The sequence below is a fragment of the Chiloscyllium plagiosum genome, unplaced genomic scaffold, assembly GCF_037043375.1.
Source record: "Chiloscyllium plagiosum isolate Xiang-an unplaced genomic scaffold, Cpla_swu_hap1 HiC_scaffold_7, whole genome shotgun sequence".
In the NCBI taxonomy this organism is placed as follows: Eukaryota; Metazoa; Chordata; class Chondrichthyes; order Orectolobiformes; family Hemiscylliidae; genus Chiloscyllium; species Chiloscyllium plagiosum.
The window spans coordinates 84,049,177-84,073,105 of NW_028270145.1; the positions used below are offsets into that span (position 1 = coordinate 84,049,177).

Below are 23,929 nucleotides of genomic sequence, written 5' to 3' on the forward strand. Positions count from 1 at the left end.
GTGTAGGTGAGAGTGAATGGAGAAGATGTTGGAGGCATTGTGACAGTTGTAGAGAATGAGGTAATGATCAAAAGATGATGGAACATCCTCTGGCAGAGTGGAGAGGGGCATTGATCTTCTCCCTACAATGTTGTTCATTCCTTCAGATGGCTGAGACTATTTTAACCTGGATGGCAACCTTGGACTAGACTGGCATGGTCTAGTGTCATGGCCTCCACTGCTGCTCCTCAGGGAAGATGAAGTCGTGGCTATATACCACCTCATCCAGCAGGACCTCATGGATCTTGTGTACAAATCAAGGCACTGAATTGCCCTCACTATTACTTCTGGGGCAAATGTCCAGAACGTGGTGCATGGCAGCTCTGGACTGATGGGTGGTTATCTGGGTGCACCATGTCCTTTTAAAAATGGCATGGCCACAAGAGGTGCTGGTGAATTCTGGGACATGTACCTGATTAGTCAATTCTTCAGGAATTGCGTATGCCAAGATGGAGTGAAAATTATACATATAAAATGCCATAGGAACATGGTAAGCAATTAATGAGGCAGATTTGCTCAGGTATTGCAAATGAGCTTGTTAGGCTTTGCGGCACAAACCCTCAAAAGAAGTTGAAGCAAGTCAGACATAGCCAAAAAAAAATTCAGCCCAAAAAAATTACTTATCAAGTTTTCATGTGCTTCTATTGCAGGGTATGGAACATTTACTGATCCTAGCCTCCCAGTAGGGATTCCCACTCAAAAGATAATTCACATCAGAGGATCAAGATTAGAATGTTTTGCTGTTAACTCCCAACTCAGCTCACTCAAGTCAAGCTCCCTGCTGAAGGTATTTGATCATTATATTTCCCCAGAGTAATTTCATGCAAGTATATCTTTCAGCCCATGGAAGATGACATTTAGTGACCTCTCAAACGTGTTAAGCCTTTGTACACACATACAGCAGAAGGTCTGTGCTATCATTGATAATAGTACAGCACCAAATGTATGCAATTAAAACCACTTGAACTTTAGAAGCATCAAGACAGGTAGAATTGAAAGGGCTAAATTAAAAGTTGGACCACATGTTTAGATAAAGTCAACATACACCAACTCCTGATAATATCTTCAACATTTTACATTCAAACGAAACCAACACAACCAAAAGGCAAGGTGGCTCAGTGGCTAACACTGCTCCCTCACAGCACCACGGTCCCAGATTTGATTCCAGCCTTGGACGACTGTCTGTGTGGAGTTTGCTCATTCTCCCCATGTCTGCGTGCGTCTCCTCCGGGTGCTCCGGTTTCCTCTCAGTCCAAAGATGTGCAGGTCAGGTGAATTGGCCATGTTAAATTGCGCATAGTGTTAGGTGCAATGCCAGAGTGAAATGGGTCTGGGTGGGTTACTCTTCGGAGGATCAGTGTGGACTTGTTGGGCCAAAGAGCCTGTTTCCACACTGTAGGGAATCTAATCTTATCAAATCAAAAAGCATGATTCAGAATATCAAGAATGCCTCAGAGGGCTAAGGAAATTTGGCAGGTCCACAACATCCCTTACAATTTTTTACAGATGAACCACAGAAAGCATCACAGCTTGATATGCCAACTGCTTTTCCCAAGACCCCAATAAATTACAGAGAATTGGGAATGCAGCCCAGTCCATCAAAAAAGCCAGTCTTCCTTTCATTGACTCTGTCTACACTTGCCATTGCCTCAGGAAAGCAGCCAACATAGTTAAAGACCCCTCCCACCCGGTTATACTCTCTTCCACCCAAGGGACAGAAGATACAAAAGTTTAAAAACATGCATTGATGGGTTCAAGAACAGCTTCTTCCCTGCTGTTATCAGATTTATGAATGGACCTCTCATATATTAGAGTTTATCTTGCTCTGCATGTTCTCTGTAACACTATATTCTACATTTTGTTCTATTGCCCCGATGTACTTTTGTACAGTATGATTTGTCTGGATAACATGCAAAACAATACTTTTCATCGTATTTCAGTACATGTGACAATAGTAAATTAAATTAAGTCAAAATGCTCACAAGATACTACATTATTTTGATCGACTGTTAATAGCTGAAATTGTTAAATCTTTGGGCAGGAGTGTGGGGGAAGTCAACTTACCAACACATCTGTTGTCATCTAACAGTATTCGTTCTCCTCGACAAGAACAATTTACTTGACCATCGGCAGTCAAGAAGCAAAGATCATGGCAACCCCCATTCATTATCTTGCATGGAGACAGTTCACCTAGTTTAAAAGAAATGGTTTCCTGTCACTATTGAAACATGCCTTTACTAACAAGGCAGAACAAGTATATTCCAGAGCTCCTTCACTATTTGTTATTAAAGAAACACAAGAACCTCCAGAGACTACTGCTCAGTCATAAATCCCAGAGATTATTCAAAAGAACTTGATATTTTGATTTTTACTAAGAAGTAGTCAGTTTGAGAGTACAGTTCTTGCTTAAAATAACTATGCAACCTGTGTGCAATTACTCAATCATTAATTTAGATGTCTAAAATTTTAACTTTGATTTTATTAATATAACTTTTCAGTCTGCAAACATACAAATCAACAACACCAATTCTCAAAATCAGGGACAATTGTTTTAGTTGTTAACTGCATTGTTACGGCTTCAAATAAAAACTAGCTGTTGCTGGGAATCTGCCCAGTCCTTTTTCTCAATGTTCTCAGTCAGATGGATTGCAATTTATTTGATGTTACTTACTTCAAGCTATGTGCTGGAAAGTAAATTGAAATGTTATTGCCACCGATTGAGCAAAACATGAAGAAAAACATATTTCAGACTTCATTTGCATCAACAAAACTCAAAAAGTTACACATATGGCATATAGTGCATAGAAATGTTTACATTCTGGAAAGCTGTTCTGAAATACAGATAAAATTGAAATCAACTGTCATTACAGGAACCGACCAGTCAGGAACAGGATGAGGCATTCATGTAATAAGATCATGGTTGATTTGATTATACACTCAAATCCACTTTCCATCCTACCTACAAGAAGTAAATATTGATTCAATATGCACAAGTGTGAGATGCCCACCTCTCGCACTATTTCTAGTAGGTTCTTAACATCAACTTTAAAACAAATTAAAACAACTCATCAATACTAAAAAGAGCAAGTAAATAATATTAAGAAAGTATAAACACATTCAATTATCATTTAAAGAAAAAGAAGACATACAAGTATCAGAATATTTAATGCAACTTACAGTTGTTGGTATCATTAGACACAACCATAATTCCCATTGGTTGATGTGCTGTATCTGAACGCAGCACTTTAACATCTCCTCCCGTGTACTTATCACAGCGCATTACAGATCTCTGCATCCAGTCTGTCCAGAAGATGTAATCACCATAAATAGTTAAGCCAAAGAAAGTGCCCGGTCCAGATTTCAGAACTACCTGTGTATTGGAAACCCAAGAGGGAGAAAAAAATTAAAACTATTCTTGGCCAAAATTGAGTTACAAGAATGAAAATCATTGTCGAGCTAATGTTATGGACTGATCTGTTCAAATAACATTGGCAATCGGGAAACATATTCCTTCTTGTATCTTTTGCTCAATAATTTTCAATAAGTTGAAGAATTGTTCAAAACAGAAATGGATCATTTAGCTCAATTGATCCATGCCAAGCAGAAATTTATACCATTGGTATCAGTGAAGAATATCACAGAGGCTGCATAGGCAGCAATCTTCATGTCCGAAAGAAATTACATACCCAAAAAGATTTTCTCCCCCTTTCCCCAACTCTGTTTTTCAAACAAGTTAGAACAAAGAGCAAAGAAAATTACAGCACAGGAACAGGCCCTTCAGCCCTCCAAGCCTGCACCAATCCAGATCCTCTATCTAAACCTGTCACCTGCTTTCTAGTAATCTGTATCCTTATGCTCCCTGCCTATCCATGTATCTGTCTAAATACATCTTAAATGATGCTATCGTTCCCGTCCCTACCACCTCCACTGGCAATACGTTCCAGGCACCCACTACCCTCTGCTTAAAGCACTTTCCATAGGTATTTCCCTTAAACTTCGCCCCTCTTACTTTGAACTTGTGACTCCTAGTAATTGAGTCCTACACTCTGGGAAAAGCTTCTTGCTATTCACCCTGTCTATATCTCTCATGATTTTGTAGACCTCAGTCAGATCTACCTCAAACCCAAAATTTCTAATGAAAATAATCCTAATTTACTCATAGATAGCATCCTCCATGCCTGGCAACATGCTGGTGAACCCCCCTCTGCAATCTCTCCAAAGCATCCACATCTATCTGGTAATGTGGCGACTCGAACTGTATGCAATATTCCAAATGTGGCTGAACCAAAGTACTATACAACTGCAACATGACCTGACAACTCTTGTATTCAATACCTTGTCCGATGAAGGAAATCATGCTGTATGCCTTCTTGACCACTCTATCGATTTGCATTGCCACCTTCAGGGTACAATGGACCTGAACAGCCAAATCTCTCTGTACATCAATTTTCCCCAGGGCTTTTCTATTTACTGTAGAGTTCGCTCTAGGATTGGATATTCTAAAATGCATCACCTCACATTTGCCCAAATTGAACTCAACCATTTCTCTGCCCAGTTCTCCAATGTATCTATATTCTGCTACGTTCTCTGACAGTCCCCTTGACTATCTGCTACTCCACCAATCTTAGTGTCATCTGCAAACTTATTAATCAGACCACCCATATTTTTCTCCAGATCATTTATGTGGATCCGAGTCAAAACGTGGTGCTGGAAAAGCATAGCCACTGAGGCAGCATCTGAGAAACAGGAAAGCTGACATTCCTGATGAAGAGCTTATGCTCGAAACGTTGACTCTCCTGCTCCTCAGATGCTGCCTGAGCAGTTGTGCTTTTCCAGTACCACACGTTTTGACTGATTTCCAGCAACTACAGTCCTCAATTTCTCCTCATTTATGTAAATCACAAACAACAGTGGTCCAGCATGGATTCCTGTGGAATACCACTGGTCACCGTTCTCCATTTTGAGAAATTCTTTTCCATTACTACTCTCTGTCTCCTGCTGCCCAGCCAGTTCTCCAGCTCATACATCCCAACCCCATGTGACTTCACTTTCTCCATCATCCTATCATGGGGAACCTTATCAAATGCCTTAGTGAAGTCCATTTATATGACATCTACAACCCTTCCCTCATCAATCAAGTTTGTCTCTTCCTCAAATAATTCTATCAGGTTGGGAAGACATGGTCTTCCCTGTACAAAACCATGTTGCCTATCACTGAATAGCCCATTTTCTTCCAAATGGGAATAGATTCTGTCCCTCAGTATCTTCTCCAGCAGTTTCCCTACCACTGATATCAGGCTCACAGATTTATAATCACCTGGATTATTCCTGCTACCCATCTTAAACAAGGAGACAACATTAGCAATTCTCCAGTCCTCCAGGACCTCGCCTGTGTTCAAGGATGCTGCAGAGATATCTGTTAAAGCCCCAGCTATTTCCTTGCTCACTTCCCTCAGTAACCTTGGATAGATCCCATCTGGACCTGGGGACTTCTCCACCTTAATGCCTTTTAGAATACCCAACACTTCTTCCTTTCTTATGCCGATTTGACCGAGAGGAATCAAACATCTATCCCTAACCTCAATATCCTCTCCTTGGTGAATACTGATGCAAAGTACTCATTAAAAATCTCACCCATGTTCTCTGACTCCACACAAAACTTTCCTCCTTTGTCCTTGAGTGGGCCAACCCTTTCTCTGATTACTCTCTTGCTCCTTATATATGAATAAAAGGCTTTGGGATTTTCCATAACCCTCTTTGCTAAAGATATCTCATGACCTCTTTTCGCCAAGTTAGCTCCCAACCTCTTCAGTTAACACTTATTATAACAGAAACAGAAAGTGCTGGAGAAATTCAGCAGGTCGGGCAGCATCTATGGAGAGAAGAACAAAGTTAACCTTTTAAGTCTGATATACCTGTAGGATACAACTGTATTTTGTTAACTATTTTAACACAGTAAAACCCAATTGATATTTAATGGTATAAGAACCAGCTGTGGTTGAATGTAAATAATTCTCACTGAGATATAGTATTCTCCACATAAGTATGATTTTATCTAACTTGATAACATTGGTAATTGGTTATTTTCTGCTTAATCATACCCGAAATAATGATTGAATGACTGATAATTGCTACAAACAAATAGCTTTAATAACAGAAAATCTACATCTTTATTTATTAGAATGTTCTATTGCCGTTTATTTTGAAGCCTAATTCATCATTTAGCACACAATATTGTGTAATGATCAAAATGCTGGAACAGCTTCATCAGTCATTCATTCTAAGACCTTAAGATGAACTTGAAATGGCAAATTTTAATGAGTTGGTAGTTGTGGAAAGAGGCATGTCATGAAAATAAGTTCAATTACTCTTTGTGCACTAAACAATGATTAATGGATTTCAGAACAATTATTATCAATGATTAATCAGTCTTAATCATCACAAATTACACCCTTAATCAATGCTGAACTGTAATTTACAATTACTCTGAGTGAATCGAAGTGATATAGATTTTCCAATACCAACAGTGGTATAGAAGAGTAAAAAAATGAGTCAGTTTACTGCTAGTTTGTGGTATATAATGTTCTGAATCAAAGATATTTGGTGCACTGTTAAAATGAAATGGGAAAAATAGGAATTATACATAACTGATGGAAGATCATAGGTGAGGGTGAATGAGAGAAAGTTGCATATAGAAGCCAAATTGTGATTTTGTTATGCTTAAAATGTCTTGATATACCTGAAGTGTTAAGTACAAAGAACATGGGCCAAAAATATCAAATAATGGAAGAAAAGAACAAGTGAGAGAAATGGTAGGAGCATGTGGGAAGTTACTTTCTGCAATTATATATTGTTCAAAGAGAAGACAAGTGCTTCACTGTTTCACAAAGGAAACATTTGGTTTGCCCTCAGTTTCACTTTCATGGTGTTTATTATGACATAGCGCAGCACTCTCAGGATTGCAATGGTATCAAATCATTCTGCAGCATCTCCTTCCCTGTGACCTCCACAATTGTGGATGATAAAAACCATAATTTCATGAAAACAGCATCACTTCCAGATACTCCTCCAATTTGCACATTAACCTGACTTAGAAATATAACATTGCTCATTCACTGCTGCTGGATCAATATCCTCCAGTTCCCATTTAGTATTATTATGAACACTGACTGTGAACGTTGCCACAGTCTCAGAGGATTACAGAGATTAGAGATAGAGAGGGAGGGACCAGTGGTAGTGTTATTAACTTGAGGATCGACACGTCTCAGGAAAAGAAAAGCATGGCCTTCACAATGACCTCAACTAGTGTAGGGATTGAATGTACACTGATATATCATGCAACATTACAAACCAGCCATCCAGCCAGCTGAGCTAACTGATAGTGGCACACTACCATAGCAAGGACTGTAACAGTTCGAAAGGTGTCCCTAATTAATGCAACCTTCTCAGCACCATTCACATTCTGACAATAAAATTAAATGAACTTCCATTCTTAGCTGGTAAAATTCCAGCTGATTATCTAAGTTGACCTTATTGCTTGCTTCTTTTTAATTTGGCTCAAAGTGGATCTTAAATATGATGGTTAGCTGCCCCCTTTATTCAGTGGACTTTGAATCAAGGTTCCTGTCCACTGGTGAGGAACATCTCTGGCAATGGGAATGCACTGGGGAGATGTACCCACACAGCTCCCAGCCACAACATACTGTGAGCTGGCTGAAGTGTTGTTGAGTCAGATTTTCGCCACACACTGGAGAGGAAGCTCTACTTTCCGGAGCTGCCACCTATTCTGAATCCTGGTTGCATGAGGCCTCTGCAGTGGGAGCTACTGGGTCTGCAGGCGGTGCATCAAGGAGGCCCAATGGATTCAGGATTGAAGTAACCCGGAGTATTTTAAAACAGGGAGGTGAAGGAGTAGATCTTGAAGTATAGGTAAGTAGGTAGGCGGGACAGTGTAGGTACTATTAATTCAAGGGGGGGGGGGTCATAGACTAGAAGGGGTACTCTCCACCATTATCACAGAGTAAGCAGGCTAATGCTCAGGTCAATTGAGTTTCATTTATTGCACTTACCTACAACTGGCAGGTTATGTATTACAGCACTTACACACACTCGATATTCAGTGGATGAGTTCAGGGAGCCTGAGATGCTGATGGGCTGGGCACACACCCTACTGCCTGTGCCTCCCCTGTCAAAAACATTCCTGCTGGGAGCAGGTAATACGTAGTTCCTGGTTTCTCACCAAATATCATTCAGTTGTTGTCAATTTATTATTGGATCTGAATGCTTTACATTTCTGTTCGTTCCCTTGAATACTGAAGTATGTTTTCTCGTACAGGTTAATTTAAAAATGCACTGGTTGTGGAGGATGCTGATATCAGTTCTCATGAAATATTCAATGTAGTGTGAATAGCTAGAGATCCTCTTGATAACTATACTTTCTGATGCTCACAGAGTGATTCCATACCTACATGCATGTTCACGCACGTGCGGACACAGACACACACAAATGTACATACATAAAGAAATAAGGTGTCCTGCCATGTCTGTTTAACATTTATCCTCCACACTGCCAAGTCAGGTTCCCATGTGGCTATTCTGTTCCACTATCGCTTTTCCTCTTTCGGTTAAACCACATATTCAACCTTTCCTTAAAATGTTGACATTCAGCTGTTGTTTTTCAGGATCTCACAACAGCAGCATATAAAAAAAAATCAATGACTTTCTGTTCCAAGTCATTTACAAAAGTGAAATAAAACTTATGATCTATCAGGCCAGGTATCAGTCTGGGATCTGATTCAGCAACTGGGATCACAACACCACAAAATCCAATTCTGATAGGGTTCTTTGATGCCTGATGAAGGGCTTATACCAGAAACATTGGCTCTTCCTTGAATGCTTCCTGACCTGCTTTGCTACTTCAGCATCACATTTTTGACTCTTTTTCTTTGATGCCACACTGGGTATAATGCTGCTTTGATGTCGAGGGTAGTTACTCTCATTTCACCTCTTGAGTTTAATTTTTTTGTACAATGTTTGATCAAAATTGGAATGAGATCAGGAGCTGAGTGACGCTCTCCCGACTTACACTGAGCATTGGTGAGCAGATAAATCCTTTGCAAGTGTCACTTGCCAGTACTGTTGACAAACCTTTCCATTATTTTACCAACGACTGGGAGTAGACTGATGCCAATTGATGGGTTGAATTTGTCCCTTTTTTTGTGGATAGGATATACCTGGGCAATTTGCCATATTTCCTGTAAATGCTAGTGTTGTAGGTATGCTGGGTCAGCTTGGCTATGGGAGTGACTAGTCGAGATGTTTTTCCAAAATGGAATCATAATTAAATTGCGGGAAGAAATCCTACCAGTTTCAGATGGGTGTCCTTGCCTGGTCAAAAGAGAAAGCAATGACAGTGGGATCCAAATTGGTGAATCACCCAGCTGAAATGAACTGCCTGCCTGCTTGTTTTCTATTAAAAAGCAAACTAGTCGGTCTTTTCATTGATTGGTTATGACCAATAGATCTGGCTGAAACACAACCTTTGGCGCATCAGGTCTGTTCCATCATTCAATGAGATCTTGGCTGATCTGGTAATGATCTGATAATCTGGTCTTAGGAAGACGATGGCCTCATGGTATTATCACTGGATAATTAATCCATATATATAGGTAATGTTCTGGGATCTGGGTTTGAATCCTGCCAGAGCAGATAGTGGAATTTAAACTCAATTAAAAATCCGGAATTAAGAATCAAATGATGACCATGAATCCATTGCTGATTGTCAGGAAAAGCCCATCTGGGTCACTAATGTCCTTTAAGGAAGGAAGCTACCATTGTGATCTGGACTGGCTGACACATATCTAGACCTTTAACTCTTAACTTACGGGCAATAAATGTTGGCCTAGCCAATGATGCCCTCTCCTGTGAGTGAATAAAATCCTCAACTCCTGCCTTTTCCCATAACCCTTGATTCCCTTACAGACTGAAATAACATCTATCTCAGTCTTGAATGTACTTACTGACCCAGTGTGGGGTTAAAAAAAAATCCACATCTTCACAAAACACTGCAAGACAAAAATCCCATTCACCTTTGTCTTAAATGTGTGATCCTCATTCTGAGATGATTTCCTAATTCTGAGATTTTCCTACAAGTGGAAGCAACCTTTCTGCATCTAGCTTGTCAAGTTCTTGCATCTATGTCTGAATCAAGTTGCTTATTATTCTTCTATATTCCTACCAGTTCAGGTCCAATCTATTCAACTTCTCCTTCATAAGACAATCCATCCAAACCTGCAATCAGCCAAGAGAAACATTTGATGGACGTCCATCAATGTTATTTTTTATTATTATTATCTCATGGGATGTGGGCATCGCTGGCTGGTCAGCATTCGTGGCTTGTCCCGAGTTGCATTTGAGAAGGTGTTGAACCATTGTTGTCCATGTGCTGTAGGATGACCTACAATACACTTCAGGAAAGAATTCCAGGATTTTGATCCAGTGACAGTGAAGCAACTGTGATATATTTCCAAGTCAGGATGGTGAGTGGCTTTGAGGGGAACTTACATGTAGTCGTGTTTCCTTATATCTGCCCCCCTTGTCCTTCTAGATGGAAGCAGTCGTGTGTTTGGAAGGTGTTGTCTGAGGTTCCTTAGTGAATTTCTGCAGTGCATCTTGTTAATAGGACACACTGCTTCTACTGACTGTCGGTGATGGCTGGAGTAGATGCTTGTGGATCTGGTATCTATCAAACAGGCTGATTTATCTTGGATGGTATCAAGCTCCTTGAGTGTTGTTGGAGCTGCAGCCAATCAAGCAAGTTGGGACTATTCTATCACACTTATAGCTTGTGCCTTGTAGATGAACATGTTTTGGGGAGTCAGGTGGTAAGTTACTTGTTGTTGTATTCCTGGCTTCTGGTGTGCTCTTGTAGGCCCTATGTTTACGTAGCAAGCCCAGTTGAGTTTCTGGCCAATAGTAACCCCAAGGGTTTTGATTGTGGGGGAATTCACTGATGGTAATATTGTTGAATGTCGAGGGATGGTGATTAGATTGTCTTTGCTCGAGATGGCCATTGCCTAGCATTTGTGTGATGAGAATGTTATTTACCAGTTGGCAACTCAGGCCTTGATATTGGCCAGATCTTGTTGCATTTGAACATGAAGTGTTTCACTATGTGAGGAATCACAAATGGCACTGAAAATTCAGCAAACATTGGCAAACATTCCCACTTCTGACCTTATGATGGAGGGAAGATTATCAATGAAGCAGCTGAAAATGGTTCGGTCTGGGACACTACCCTTCCAATAAGATTGCAGCGGAGTAGAGCTTCTGAGCCCAAAGCTGGTCTTTTTTGTCCACTTTTCTTTTTAATTCTTTTACCTTTTTCTCCCTCACTTCTCTTCCTTTTGTTCTCTTTTATTTTACTGTGCCTTTGTTGAAGAGGTTGGTCACAGCGTTGCATTGGCGGTGGCAAGTGAGCCCAGCTTAGACATGAGTGAGCACAGCGTGGACTCATAGCAGCAGCATCAGCGGTGAGTTTAGGTTCCCGTTGGCTTCTGCATTGACGAGATGGTCCTGGCGCTGACTCATGGCTATTGGGGGCAGAGGTGAGTTTAGGTTTCTGATGGCATCAGTCTCCAGTGCAGATTAATGGAGGCGGTGGTGGATGTGAGTTTGAGCCGATGTGTTACCCAGTGACATCAGTAGCGGCTGCATTGTCGAGAACCAGCAAGGACTCATTGTGATGAGCACTTTAGTAGAAATGTGTTGGCATCAAAGAGTGCGACTTGTGTTCCAGCAGCAACATGGCAAAGTTGACTCGTGCCTGGCCATCAGGTCCATGACCCATGGCAGAGAACTTAACAAGAAGGACTGTAACATTGGGCAGTTTTTCTTTATTTCATTTTTTTTTACTTTTGCATTCCATATTTTGTTTATTTTTCTGTTTTAAGATGGTGCCATAGAGTTGCAAAACTATACAACACTTCTAACTGTATTTTGTGACAAAATACATGTGACAATAAATAAATCAAATCATCTGAGGAACTCCTGCAGAGATGTCTTGGAGCTGAGATGCCTGACCTCCAACAACCACAACCATCTTCCTATGTGCAAGGCATGACCCCAACCAGTGAAGAGTTTGCCCCCGATTCCTATTGATTCCAATTTTGCTGGGGCTCTTTGATGCCATACTCAGTCGAATGAAAACTTGATGTCAAGGGTGATCACTCCCACCTGATCTCTGGAATTCTGCTCTTTTGTCCATGTTTGAACCAAGGCTGCAATGAGGCCAAGAGCTGAGTGGTCCTGGTGGAACGCAAATTGAGCATCACTGAGCTGTTTGACAGCACTTTTGATGACACCTTCCATCACCTTCAATCAATGATTAAAAGGAGATTGATGAGATGGTAATTGCTCAGATTGGATTTATCTTTCTTTCTATATATACATACTTGGGCAATTTTCCACATTGTCAGGTAGACATCAGTATTGTAACTGTATTAGAACAGCTTGGCTAAGGGAGTGGCAAGTTCTGAAGTATGTGTCTTCAGTACTATTGTCGGAATGTTGTCAGGGCCATAGCCTTTGCAGTATACAGTGCCTCTAACTGTTTCTTGAAATCACGTGGAGTGAATTGAATTGACCGAAGGGCTGCTATCAGTAATGCTGGGAATCACTGGTGGAGGTTGAGATGGATCATCTACTTGGCACTTCTGGCTGAAGATTGCTGTAATTTTTTCAGGCCTAACTTTTACACTGAGGTGCTGGGCTCTTCCATCATTGAGGATGGGGATACATGTGGAGCAGCCTCCATTGTTTAACTGTCTACAACCATTCACTACTGCATGTGTCATTTCAACAAAGCTTAGTTCTGATCCATGAAATTGCTTAGCTCTGTCTATCACTTGCTGCTTATGCTGTTTTGGCATGTAGGTAGCCTTGTTTGATAACTTCACCAGACTCACCCCTCACTTTTTGGAATGACCGGAGTGGCTCCTGTACTCTCCATTGAACCAGGATTGATCCAGGTTATATACACCCAGGAATATACAGGGCCATGAAGTTTGAGAGTGTATTGCTGGAAAAGCACAGCAGGTCAGGCAGCATCTGAGGAGCAAGAAAATTGACATTTCGGGCCACAAAACACAATGGAGGGTAAGTTCAATGTGGAGGCAGGACTTTGTCTCCATGAGGACTGTGTGATGCTGACTCTTACTGATACTCTCTTGGACAGATACATCTACAGCTGGCGGATTCGTAAGGATCAGGTCAAACATGTTTATCCTTCTTGTTGGTTCTCTTACCACCTGCCGCAGACCAAGTAATAATTCAATTACTGGTGCTGCTGCCGAGTCCCTCTTGGTAATGGATATTGAAATTCCCCACCCAGAGTACATTTTGTACCCTCGGCATCCTCAGTGCTTCCTCTAAATGTTGTTCAATATGGAAGAGCAGTGATTCATCAGCTGAGAGAGTCGGAATCAGCAGGAGGTTTCCTTGTCTATGTTTTACCTGAAACCAGAAGACTTCATGGGCTCCAGTTTCAATGTTGAGGACTCCCAGTGCAACTCTCTCCTGACTGTAAACCATTATGCCACCACCTCTGCTGGGTATGTCCTGCCAGTGGGACAAGACATATCTTGGGCTGGTCATGTGGTGTCTGGGACATTGTCTCTAAGACATATTTCTATGAGTATAATTGTATCATGCTGTTGCTTGACTAGCATGTGAGATAGCTCTCACAGTTTTGGCGAAAGCGGGGACTGCAGATGCTGGAGATTAGCGTCGAGAGTGTGGTGCTGGCAAAGCACAGCAGGTCAGGCAGCATCCGAGGAGCAGGAAAATCGATGTTTCGGGCAAAAGCCCTTCATCATGAATGAGGCTTTTGCCTGAAACGTTAATTTTCCTGCTCCTCGGATGCTGCTTGGCCTGCTGTGCTCTCACAGTTTTGGCACTCACCCCCAGTAAGGAGGACTTTGCAGAGTCAACAGGGCTGTTTCTCCTATTTTCTTTTCTGGCTCCTATGTCAACGCTAGGTCTGTTCAGTTTCATTTCTTTATTAAGGTTGATACAATTGAGTGGCTCGCTAGCAGTTAAGGGCAGTCAATCACACTGTGATGGATTTGGAGTCACATGTCAGCCAGATCAGATGAGGCTGGCAGAATTTCTTCCCTGAAGAATATTATTGATCCAGATAGACTTTTCCAATAATCAGCAATGGTTTCATGGTCATCAGTAGATTTTTCAATCCAGATATTCTTTGATGAATTCAACTTGCACCTTCTGCCATGGTAGAATTTGAACCCAGATTCCCTGACCATTCGCGGAATTTTAGATTAATAGTTTAGCAATAGTACTACTCAGCCATTGTCCCCCCTTCGATAAGGGGCCCAACAATCTTTTCACAGTATTCAAGGTGTAGTCTGACTCATGCCTTGTACATTTTTAGCAAAACCTCTCTACTTATGTACTCCATTCCCTTCAAAATAAAGACCAATATTTTATTTGCTTTCCCTATTATTACCTGCTGAACATTGATGCTGGCATTTTGTGATTAATGGATGAGGACTCCCAAATCCTTGGGTTCCATAGCTTTCTGTAATCATTCTTCATTTAGGTTATATTTAGCTCCTCTATTTTTCCTGCCGAAATGCATAACCTCATATTTCCACATTGCTACATGTACAAAGTGTCTGCATCACTCACTGATGTAACAGTCAGTTAAAACATTTCAAATTCATGGAGAAGCCCAAAGGATGGGATCAGATGACACCTCAACTCTCTTTTACATTTGAATATAAAATCATTGACTTACATATCTCTGTGTCCCATCATATTCACACCTTTCAATTCGCCCGACAGAGCCATCGGAGAAATACAGTTTCTCTGCTTTATGATCAATTGTAAGTCCATTTGGTGTGAAAATGTCTGTGCTGACAATGACTTGAACATTTCCTCCAGACAGGGTTGCTTTCATTATACTTGGCTGTTGTTCATTCCAGTTTGTCCAAAACATTAAGCTGTTGGGAAAAGCATGTCAAATTAAATTCATTTGTAAAGCATATCTTGAGTCTACTGCAGAAAATATCATTTGACAGTTTATCAATAAATTAGAACAGCACTGATATATAAATTACACAGTTCCATTTTTAGCTGGTAACACCGATCAACATTATGTCACCTACAATTCATTCATCATTGCTTAGTGCACAAAAAGCAATTGAACTTGCTTTCATGGCAAGCAACGATTAAACTAATTTGACTCATGGTAATTTCATAATATTTTCACAGAATTACAGAGGATATATGACCCAGCAACAGGCTATTTGGTCCATCCAGTACTTACCAGCTTTAATGTCCCAGTTGAACCTCCTCCATCTTCCCTTATCTAAATCTACAATTCCTGCAACTCTATTTCCTTCTCTGTCAAATGCTTTTCTAATATTCCTTAAATGTCCCGTAATATTCACTTCAAACACTCCCTGTAGTTGGCATGATACACAGATCAGGAAGGGTAATTTTCACCCCCTCGTTTTAATCATCTCTGCAACAATATTTAAGATGTACCAGCAACACTTCAATTAAACTTTGTAAACCAGATCAAAGTGAAGGAAGTCCATTTCTTGGTTTTGTTTGAGTGCTAGAGTGTGGAGCTTTATGATTTATTAACATCCCCACCCAAAACAAACATCATCTAACACATACATAGAGACAAGTAGTAAGCTTAGAAACAGCAGGGCAGGAAAGTGATAATTAATAGATGGGAAGTTACCCCAGGAGAAAGTGAGGACTGCAGATGTTGGAAAACAGAGTCAAAAAGTGTGGTATTGGAAAAGCACACCTGGTCAGTCAGCATCCAAGGAGCAGGAGAGTCAGTCAATGTGTCAAGCATAAGCATTTCATCAGAAATGCGGGCCAGTGTACAGGTCGGTGTGCCAAACTACCACTGCGCCACCCCCACCTCCACCCATCAGCTGGTTTGATGGTGAGGTTGGGGTTGGAGCACAGGGAGTGGAGGGCTGCATGTAGCATGGGTGAGAGGTTACAGTGAGTGAGAGGGGTGGACAGGTTGAGGAGGTCAATGTCGTGGTGGCAATTGGAGATGAAGAGATCGAGGGCGAGTAACAGATCAGCACGGGGTGTCCAAATGGATGGGGTGTGTTGGAGGCAGGCAAAGGAGTCCTCGGAGGATGGGTAGGAGTCTTGATGGAAAAAGTAAGCGCGGAGGCAGAGGAAGAAAAACTTGATGTCATGATGCACATTGAATTCAACGATCTGGGAGTGTAGTGAGATGAAGGCACTCCTCCTCAGTGAGAGGAAGGTCTGACAGAACGGTAAAAAACACAGAAGGGCTGGGGGTTAGGTCCTGGTGTAGGGCTGGAATTGGGAATGGGGGTGGAGACTGTCTCTGGAATGGGTGTGGTCATGATATCATGGGCGACCTCACCAAAGGAAGTGACACACACCATGGGGATCGGGGGTTGTGGAGGTGGTGTATTCAGTAGTATCCATGGGGGCAGAAGTGACATTCCATGTAAATTTGTGATGTCTTCAGTGGTGGCTGCATGCTCATCAGTAGTGTTCAGGTGAGTGACAACAGTGGGGGCGGAAGTGGCTGAGGTGGTGGCAACTATGGGGGCAGAAGTGACGTGATAAGTAGTCTTCGCAGATGTTCTGGTGACCATCGTGGAGGCAGTTGCCTTAGCGGCGATTGCTGAGGTGGTATAGTCAGCATTGGTGCAGTCTGTGGGTGGCGGGGACGGAAGTGACATCATCATTTGCCGTGGTAGTGGTGGCTGTAGTGTCCGTGTGGCTAATGGTACTCTAGTTACAGTTTAAAATTTTTATGAGTCCTTGAGATATTGCATCTTAGACCTGGATCCTAAGTATCTAATTGTTGTCTTGTTTCTTCAGTTGCATTGAAGTAAAGATCTCAGTTAAAGGATGTTGTTCGAAGTTCATTTTTCAATGGGTAGTGGTTTTTGAGGTTTTGAAAGAGAGAGACTATCTTCCAGTTGTTGCTTACAAATTAATAATTCCTTGTTGTCTGCTTTGTTGCTCAAAAGTAGCTCTTATTAATAGGATCACTTATGTAATTCTGAGTCTGCTGATTATCTGCAGTGCGTTCAGCTTGGGGAACAACTATTCATCTCAATGTGAAACTTCTACAAAGATGTGAATCAATGGGGAGATACAGATTTGTATTTCAGTGCCCTTTTATAAGTGTTAATTTGGATCCATCTGATTTTTTTTTTACTGACGGCTTCATGAGCTTAGTTTCTTAGTCAGGTGATCACAACAGCCATTTAGGTCAGTATTTTTCTATTGTAATTTTATTTTTAGCCGACGAAAGGCCTCAGGTATTAAAACCAAATAATTGAAGTCAAGTACCAATAGGTTTGCCAGTAATTTCTGTTTTTGTAACAATAGTTTGCCTTTGCCATTATCATTACATAATGATTTCCAGGTTCTTGCCACTCTTTCAATAGAATCATGGTATCATCGTAGTATCCCCACAGTGAAGAAACAGACCATTCGACCTAACAATCCAACACCAACCCTCCAAAGAGCATCCCAGCCAGACCCATCCCTATAACCCTGCATTTCCTGTGGCTAATGCACCTAACCTACACATTCCTAAATACCTTGGGCAATTTAGCATGGCCAAACCACCTAACTCACACATCTTTAGACTGTGGGAGGAAACCGGAGCACTTGACAGAAACCCACACAGACACGGGAAGAATTTGCAAACCCCACAAGTGTCTTCTGAATTCACTACTAGGATGAAACATATTTTTTCACCACTCTATCATTTTCTAGTGTTTAAGCCATGAGTCAGATCATCATGTGGATGATCCTAGCCCTGCTACCTGTCACAATTTGCCATTCAACAGCAATTTGATTCACCAGTTAATGACCCGAGAGTTTGCTTGCCATCTCGATGGTAAGCATGGACACTTAAAGCTAAGAGCCAATGAAAGGACTTTCTACCATTTAAAGACCTTCTGCTTGCCGTTTTAATGAAGAGAGAGAGCAGGCACTTTGATTTTGAGGTGTCCTTTCAGCATCTTTATTAACTATTGGATGACGAACATGATGGAAAACTCTTTAAGAGCTGAATGCAGACCAGGTCAGTATGATGGATGTGCGATTCCTTAAAATGAATATGGATCTGTGGAACTTGCTGTCTACCACTGGAAAGCCACCCCTGCAATTTCAATGGCCTGCAGGCTGATTGAAACATTTCATTTGGCCTCTGATGAACGTGACTTTAATTTGTCCTCTAACCGAACATTTAGCTATGTGTGGGAAATTCCTTTACTTGTACCAAAATACAGGTTCTGTTTTCTAACTCAGTGTGCTCCCTTGTCATTAGGAGCCTAGAGAGGTCAGGCTATCTTTTTCAGTTTTGCTAATGGTAAATTGCTTGTATTTCACGGGGATCTTGCCCCCTTCCACCTCCAGACTGATGAGTTAAAAACCCTCAGTACTGTCATACAGCATGGAAACAGATCCTTCAGTCCAACTCGCCCATGCTGACCATGTTTCATAAACTGAAATAGTCCCATTTGCTTACATTTGGGTCCATAACCCCTCCAACTCTTTCCTATCCATGTACCTCACCAAATGCCTTTTAAATGTTGTAATTGTACTCACCTCTACCATTTCCTCTGGCAGTTTGTTCCATATACGTACCTCCCTCTATGTGAAAAAGTTGCCCCTCATATTCCTTTTAAATTTTTCCCCTCTTACCTTAAGGCCTCTCATTTTGGGCTCCTTTATTCTCAGGAAAAGACCTTGGCTATTCTCTCTATCCATGCCTCTTATGATTTTATAAACCATTTTAAGGTCACCCTTCAGCCTCCAACACTCTAGGGAAAAAAGATCCAGTCTCTTCTATAGTGTGGAAACAGATCATGTTGCCCAACAAGTCCACATTGACTCTCCAAAGAGCATCATCCCACCCAGACCCACCCCATCCCTGTAACCCTGCACCTCCCATTGCTAATCCACCTAACCTACACATTCCTGAACAATATGAGCAATTTAGCATGGCCAATCCACCAACCAGCATGTGTTTGGACTGTGGGATGAAACTGGATCATCTAGAAGAAACCCATGCAGACACATGGAGAGTGCAAATTCCATACAGACAGTCACCTTAGATTAGAATTGAACTCGGATCCCTGACACTGTGAGACAGCACTGTTAACCACTACATCACCATGTCTTCCCTTATAACTCAACATCTTAACAATATCTTTGTAAGTCTTTTCTGCACTGTTTCCAGTTTAACAACATCCTTCTTATAGCAGGGTGACCAGAACTGTGTGCAGTACTCGAAATGTGGTCTTACCAATATCTTGTACAATCGCAATGTGATATCCCAACTCAATGAAGGAAAATGTGCTTAATGCCCTCTTCACCAATCTTTCTACCTATGACATCACTTTCAAAGACCTATGTACCTGAACCCATTGGTCTGTCTGTTGAAATTGTTCCCTCTACACAACTCCTTCCTGTCCTAGCTACAAGTGATTCAACGTCCCATGTAATGAAGCAAAAAAAAAACAGAAATTGCTTGAGCAATTCAACAGATCTGGCAGAATCTGTGGAGAGAGAACAGAGTTAATGTTTTGGGTCCAGTGACTCTTCTTCAGAACTCACTCACTGGACCTGGAATTTTAACTCCGCCGTCTCTCCATGGACTGCTGCCAGACCCATGGGGTTTCTACAGCAGTTTCTGTCTTTAGTTTCAGATTTCCAGCATCTGCAATTTCCTATTGTTTTTTTCTCCATGAAATGGAGCCATTTTTTCCACACTGATGTTTAACCACATGTTAAATCTGATTTATTTCCTCCCATGCCAATTTGCATATAGTTTGACATCCTGCTCTTTAAATTAGAGCCTCAAATTTTTTTTCTGTTACTACCTCTGTCATTTCTCTTAACATGGATCATGGCTAATTGAATTTTCCTTCTCTCATCCAAATTCCTTTCCGGATACTATTAGGCATCCCTTCCATTGGACTGATCAGAATGTATGAGTAGATCCAATGTCCTTACTAAGCAGTCTAGTCTGAGGGATGTTTGTGTTGAGATAGGGCTGCACTGGTTAGAATTTTATGTTTCTTTACTTAGGAAAGTTATGGTGAATGGGAAGGGAGTGCATAAGATCATGTGGGATAGCAAGGTTGGAGTATTATGTATTTTGTCAATGGCAGAGTAGAATCTACAGAATGCCTACAGTGGAAATAGGTCCTTCGACCCTATAAGTCCACACTGACCTTGCGAAGAGTATCCTCCCCCAGACCCATTCTCCTACCTTATGAGTCTGCATTTACCTCTGACTAGTGGACTTAACCTACACATCCCTGAACATGATGGGCAAATTAGCATGGCCAATTCATCGCCAGCCCACTCATCCTATGACCAATTCATGCACTTAATTGTCCAATTAATACAGGCTTCATAAGACTACACTTGGCAAAGTTTCAAAATGGTGGACTTAGAAAGCTTTCCCCTTGCAAGATATAACTCCATTACTCAGTGTTTCATTACAGATCAGGAACTTTATATAACATAGCACAAACAATAACATTATTCAAGTGATATAATTATGTTAAATTTTTCCCCTGTAATATGTTTACCCTGTTTCTATTCAGATTTTCATTGGAAAGTAATTAAGTTATCCAGTAATTTGATTTGAGTCATTAAAAAATGTTTAAGGGCCAATTGTGCATCATTTCAATGCAAAATAACACATAATTCCAATTTACCAATTTTCAATTAAATTCAGATTTCACAACAAAACGTAGAGTATAGGGATGTACAGCACGGAAAAAACCACTGGCCCAACTCGTCCATGCCAACCAGATATCCCAACCCAATCTAGCCCCACCTGCCAGCACCCAGCCCATATCCCTCCAAACCCTTCCTAATCCAGATGTCTTATAAATGTTGCAATTGTACCAGCCTCCACCACATCCTTTGGCAGCTCATTCCATGCACATACCACCCTCTGCATGAAAACGTTGCCCCGTAGGTCTCTTTTATATCTTTCCCCTCTCACCCTAAACCTATGCCCTCTAGTTCTGGACTCCAACCCGGGAAAAAGACTTTGCTATTTATCCTATCCATGCCCCTCATGATTTTATAAACCTCTATAAGGTCTCCTCACAGCCTCCGACGCTCCAGGGAAAACAGCCCCAGCCCTCTCCCTATTGCTCAAATCCTTCAACCCTGGCAACTTGCTTTTAAATCTTTTCTGAACCCTTCCAAGTTCCACGACATTCTTCTTATAGGAAGGAGACCAAAATTGCATGTAATCTTACAAAAGTGGCCTAATCAATGTCCTGTATAGCAGCAACATGACCTCCCAACTCCTGTATTTAATACTCTTACCAATGTATTTTAATGAAAATGTTTTTCAGATTAGTTGACAGATTAATTGAAATGTCACAATGCTGTAAATCATGTCTCACAGCACAGATCTACATTTAAAAAAAGCAAATTGAATCAAATTAGATCTAATGGTCTATATTAAATAAATAATCAATAAAGTACAGTACAGTTCAAGGTTTGGATTTTTCAGTCATAGAGTCATATGACATGGAAACAGTCCCTTTGGCCCACCATGTCTATGTTGATCAACAAACATCAAACTGCAAGAATCCCATTTACCTACACTTAGCCCTTCGGTCTCTTTTATATCTTTCCAATTTGCATAGATAATAGTAAACTGGAGAATGGGAAAAAGAAGAAATTGCTCTTTCACCTTTGAGTCAGAAGGTTATGAATTTAAGCCTCCTTCTCAGACTGGGCAGAACCTTTGCCCTCATTTGGGAGTGGGACTGAGGCTAACAGACACACAATTGAAGAAAAACTCCAAATAAACGTGCAGGTGGACATATGTTAAACCAAAGCACTAACTGAAGAAGAAAAGCAGTTTAAGTTCTGTCAATGTTCCTTGTTCAAGATTCCTTTGTTCCTCAGCACTCTTCAGGGATCTACCTTTCATCGTGTATATCACAAGACTTCCCAAAATGCATCATCTCACACTTCTCAGGATTAAATTCCGCTGTTGCTCTAATTTACGAGCTGATCGATATCAGGTTGCAGATTGTAGCCTGACACCATCCTCCTCACTATCAACTATTTTCTTGTCATCTGCAGACTTATGAATTATATCTTTGAGATCCACATCTAAGTCATTAACATACATAACAACTAGCAAAAGTCCCAACACTGATATTTGATTCTTGTTTGATTCCTATAACTAGAGTTAAAAAAAAACCCTTTTCACCCAGAAAATAATTGATAAATGGAACACTCTGCCTGAGAGGATGGTGGAGGCAGGTGCTCTTGCAACATTTAAGAAGCATCTGGATGAGCACTTAAAATGCCAGGACACAGCAGGCTCTGGGCCAAGTGTAGGTAAATGGGATTATTGCAGTTTGACATTTGTTGATCAGTATAGACATGGTGGGCCAAAGGGACTGTTTCTGTGTCATTTGACTCTATGACTCAAAACTCCAATCATGGAACTGTACAGTATTTTAGAACATAGAACATAGAAGAATACAGCGCAGTACAGGCCCTTTGGCCCTTGATGTTGCGCCGATCCAAGCCCACCTAACCTACACAAGCCCACTATCCTCCATATGCCTATCCAATGCCTGCTTAAATGCCCATAAAGAGGGAGAGTCCACCACTGCTACTGGCAGGGCATTCCATGAACTCACGACTCGCTGAGTAAAGAACCTACCCCTAACATCTGTCCTATACCTACCACCCCTTAATTTAAAGCTATGCCCCCTCGTAATAGCTGACTCCATACGTGGAAAAAGGTTCTCATGGTCAACTCTATCTAAACCCCTAATCATCTTGTACACCTCTATCAAGTCACCCCTAAACCTTCTTTTCTCCAATGAAAACAACCCCAAGTGCCTCAGCCTTTCCTCATACGATCTTCCTACCATACCAGGTAAACCTCCAACATCCTGGTAAACCTCCTCTGCACCTGTTCCAGTGTCTCCACATCCTTCCTATAGTATGGTGACCAAAACTGCACACAATACTCCAGGTGCGGCCACACCAGAGTCTTATACAACTGCAACATGATCTCAGGACTCTGGAACTCAATTCCTCTACCAATAAAAGCCTGTACGCCATACGCCTTCTTCACCGCACTATTTACCTGGGTGGCAACTTTCAAAGATCTGTGTACATGGACACCAAGATCCCTCTGCTCATCCACACTACCAAGTATCCGACCATTATGCCAGTACCCCGTCTTTTTGTTACTCTTACTAAAGTGAATCACCTCACACTTAGCTACATTGAACTCCATTTGCCACCTTTCTGCCCAGTTCTGCAGCTTATCTATATCCCGCTGTAACCTGCCACATCCTTCCTCACTGTCAGCAACTCCTCCAACTTTCGTATCATCCGCTAACTTGCTCACCCAACCTTCTAGCCCCTCCTCCAAGTCATTTATAAAAATGACAAACAGCAATGGTCCCAAAACAGATCCTTGCAGAACACCGCTAGTAACGGCACTCCAAGATGAACCTTTACCATCAACTACTACCCTCTGTCTTCTTCCAGCCAGCCAATTTCTAATCCAAACCTCCAACTCACCCTCAATGCCATACCTCCGTATTCTTTGAAGTAGCCTACCATGGGGAACCTTATCAAACGCCTTACTAAAATCCATATACACCACATCTACCGCTTTACCCCCGTCCACCTCCTTAGTCACCTTCTCAAAGAATTCAATAAGGTTTGTGAGACACGACCTGCCCTTCACAAAACCATGCTGACTATCCTTGATCACATTATTCCTATCCAGATGTTCATAAATCCTATCTCTTACAATTCTCTC

The 23,929-nt window shown here is 41.4% G+C and overlaps 1 protein-coding gene across 1 annotated transcript in view; it reads right to left on the bottom strand.

The window, feature by feature from the left end:
• The window catches only part of LOC122551725 (low-density lipoprotein receptor-related protein 1-like), a 1,910,187-nt gene that overhangs the window by 343,196 nt on the left and 1,543,062 nt on the right, over positions 1-23,929 (bottom strand). The window contains exons 43-45 of the mRNA XM_043694091.2: positions 14,855-15,059; positions 3,217-3,409; positions 2,104-2,229 (exon numbers count right to left, since the gene is read on the bottom strand). Coding sequence (XP_043550026.2) covers positions 2,104-2,229; positions 3,217-3,409; positions 14,855-15,059 — 524 coding nt within the window. The remainder of the gene's footprint in view (positions 1-2,103; positions 2,230-3,216; positions 3,410-14,854; positions 15,060-23,929) is intronic.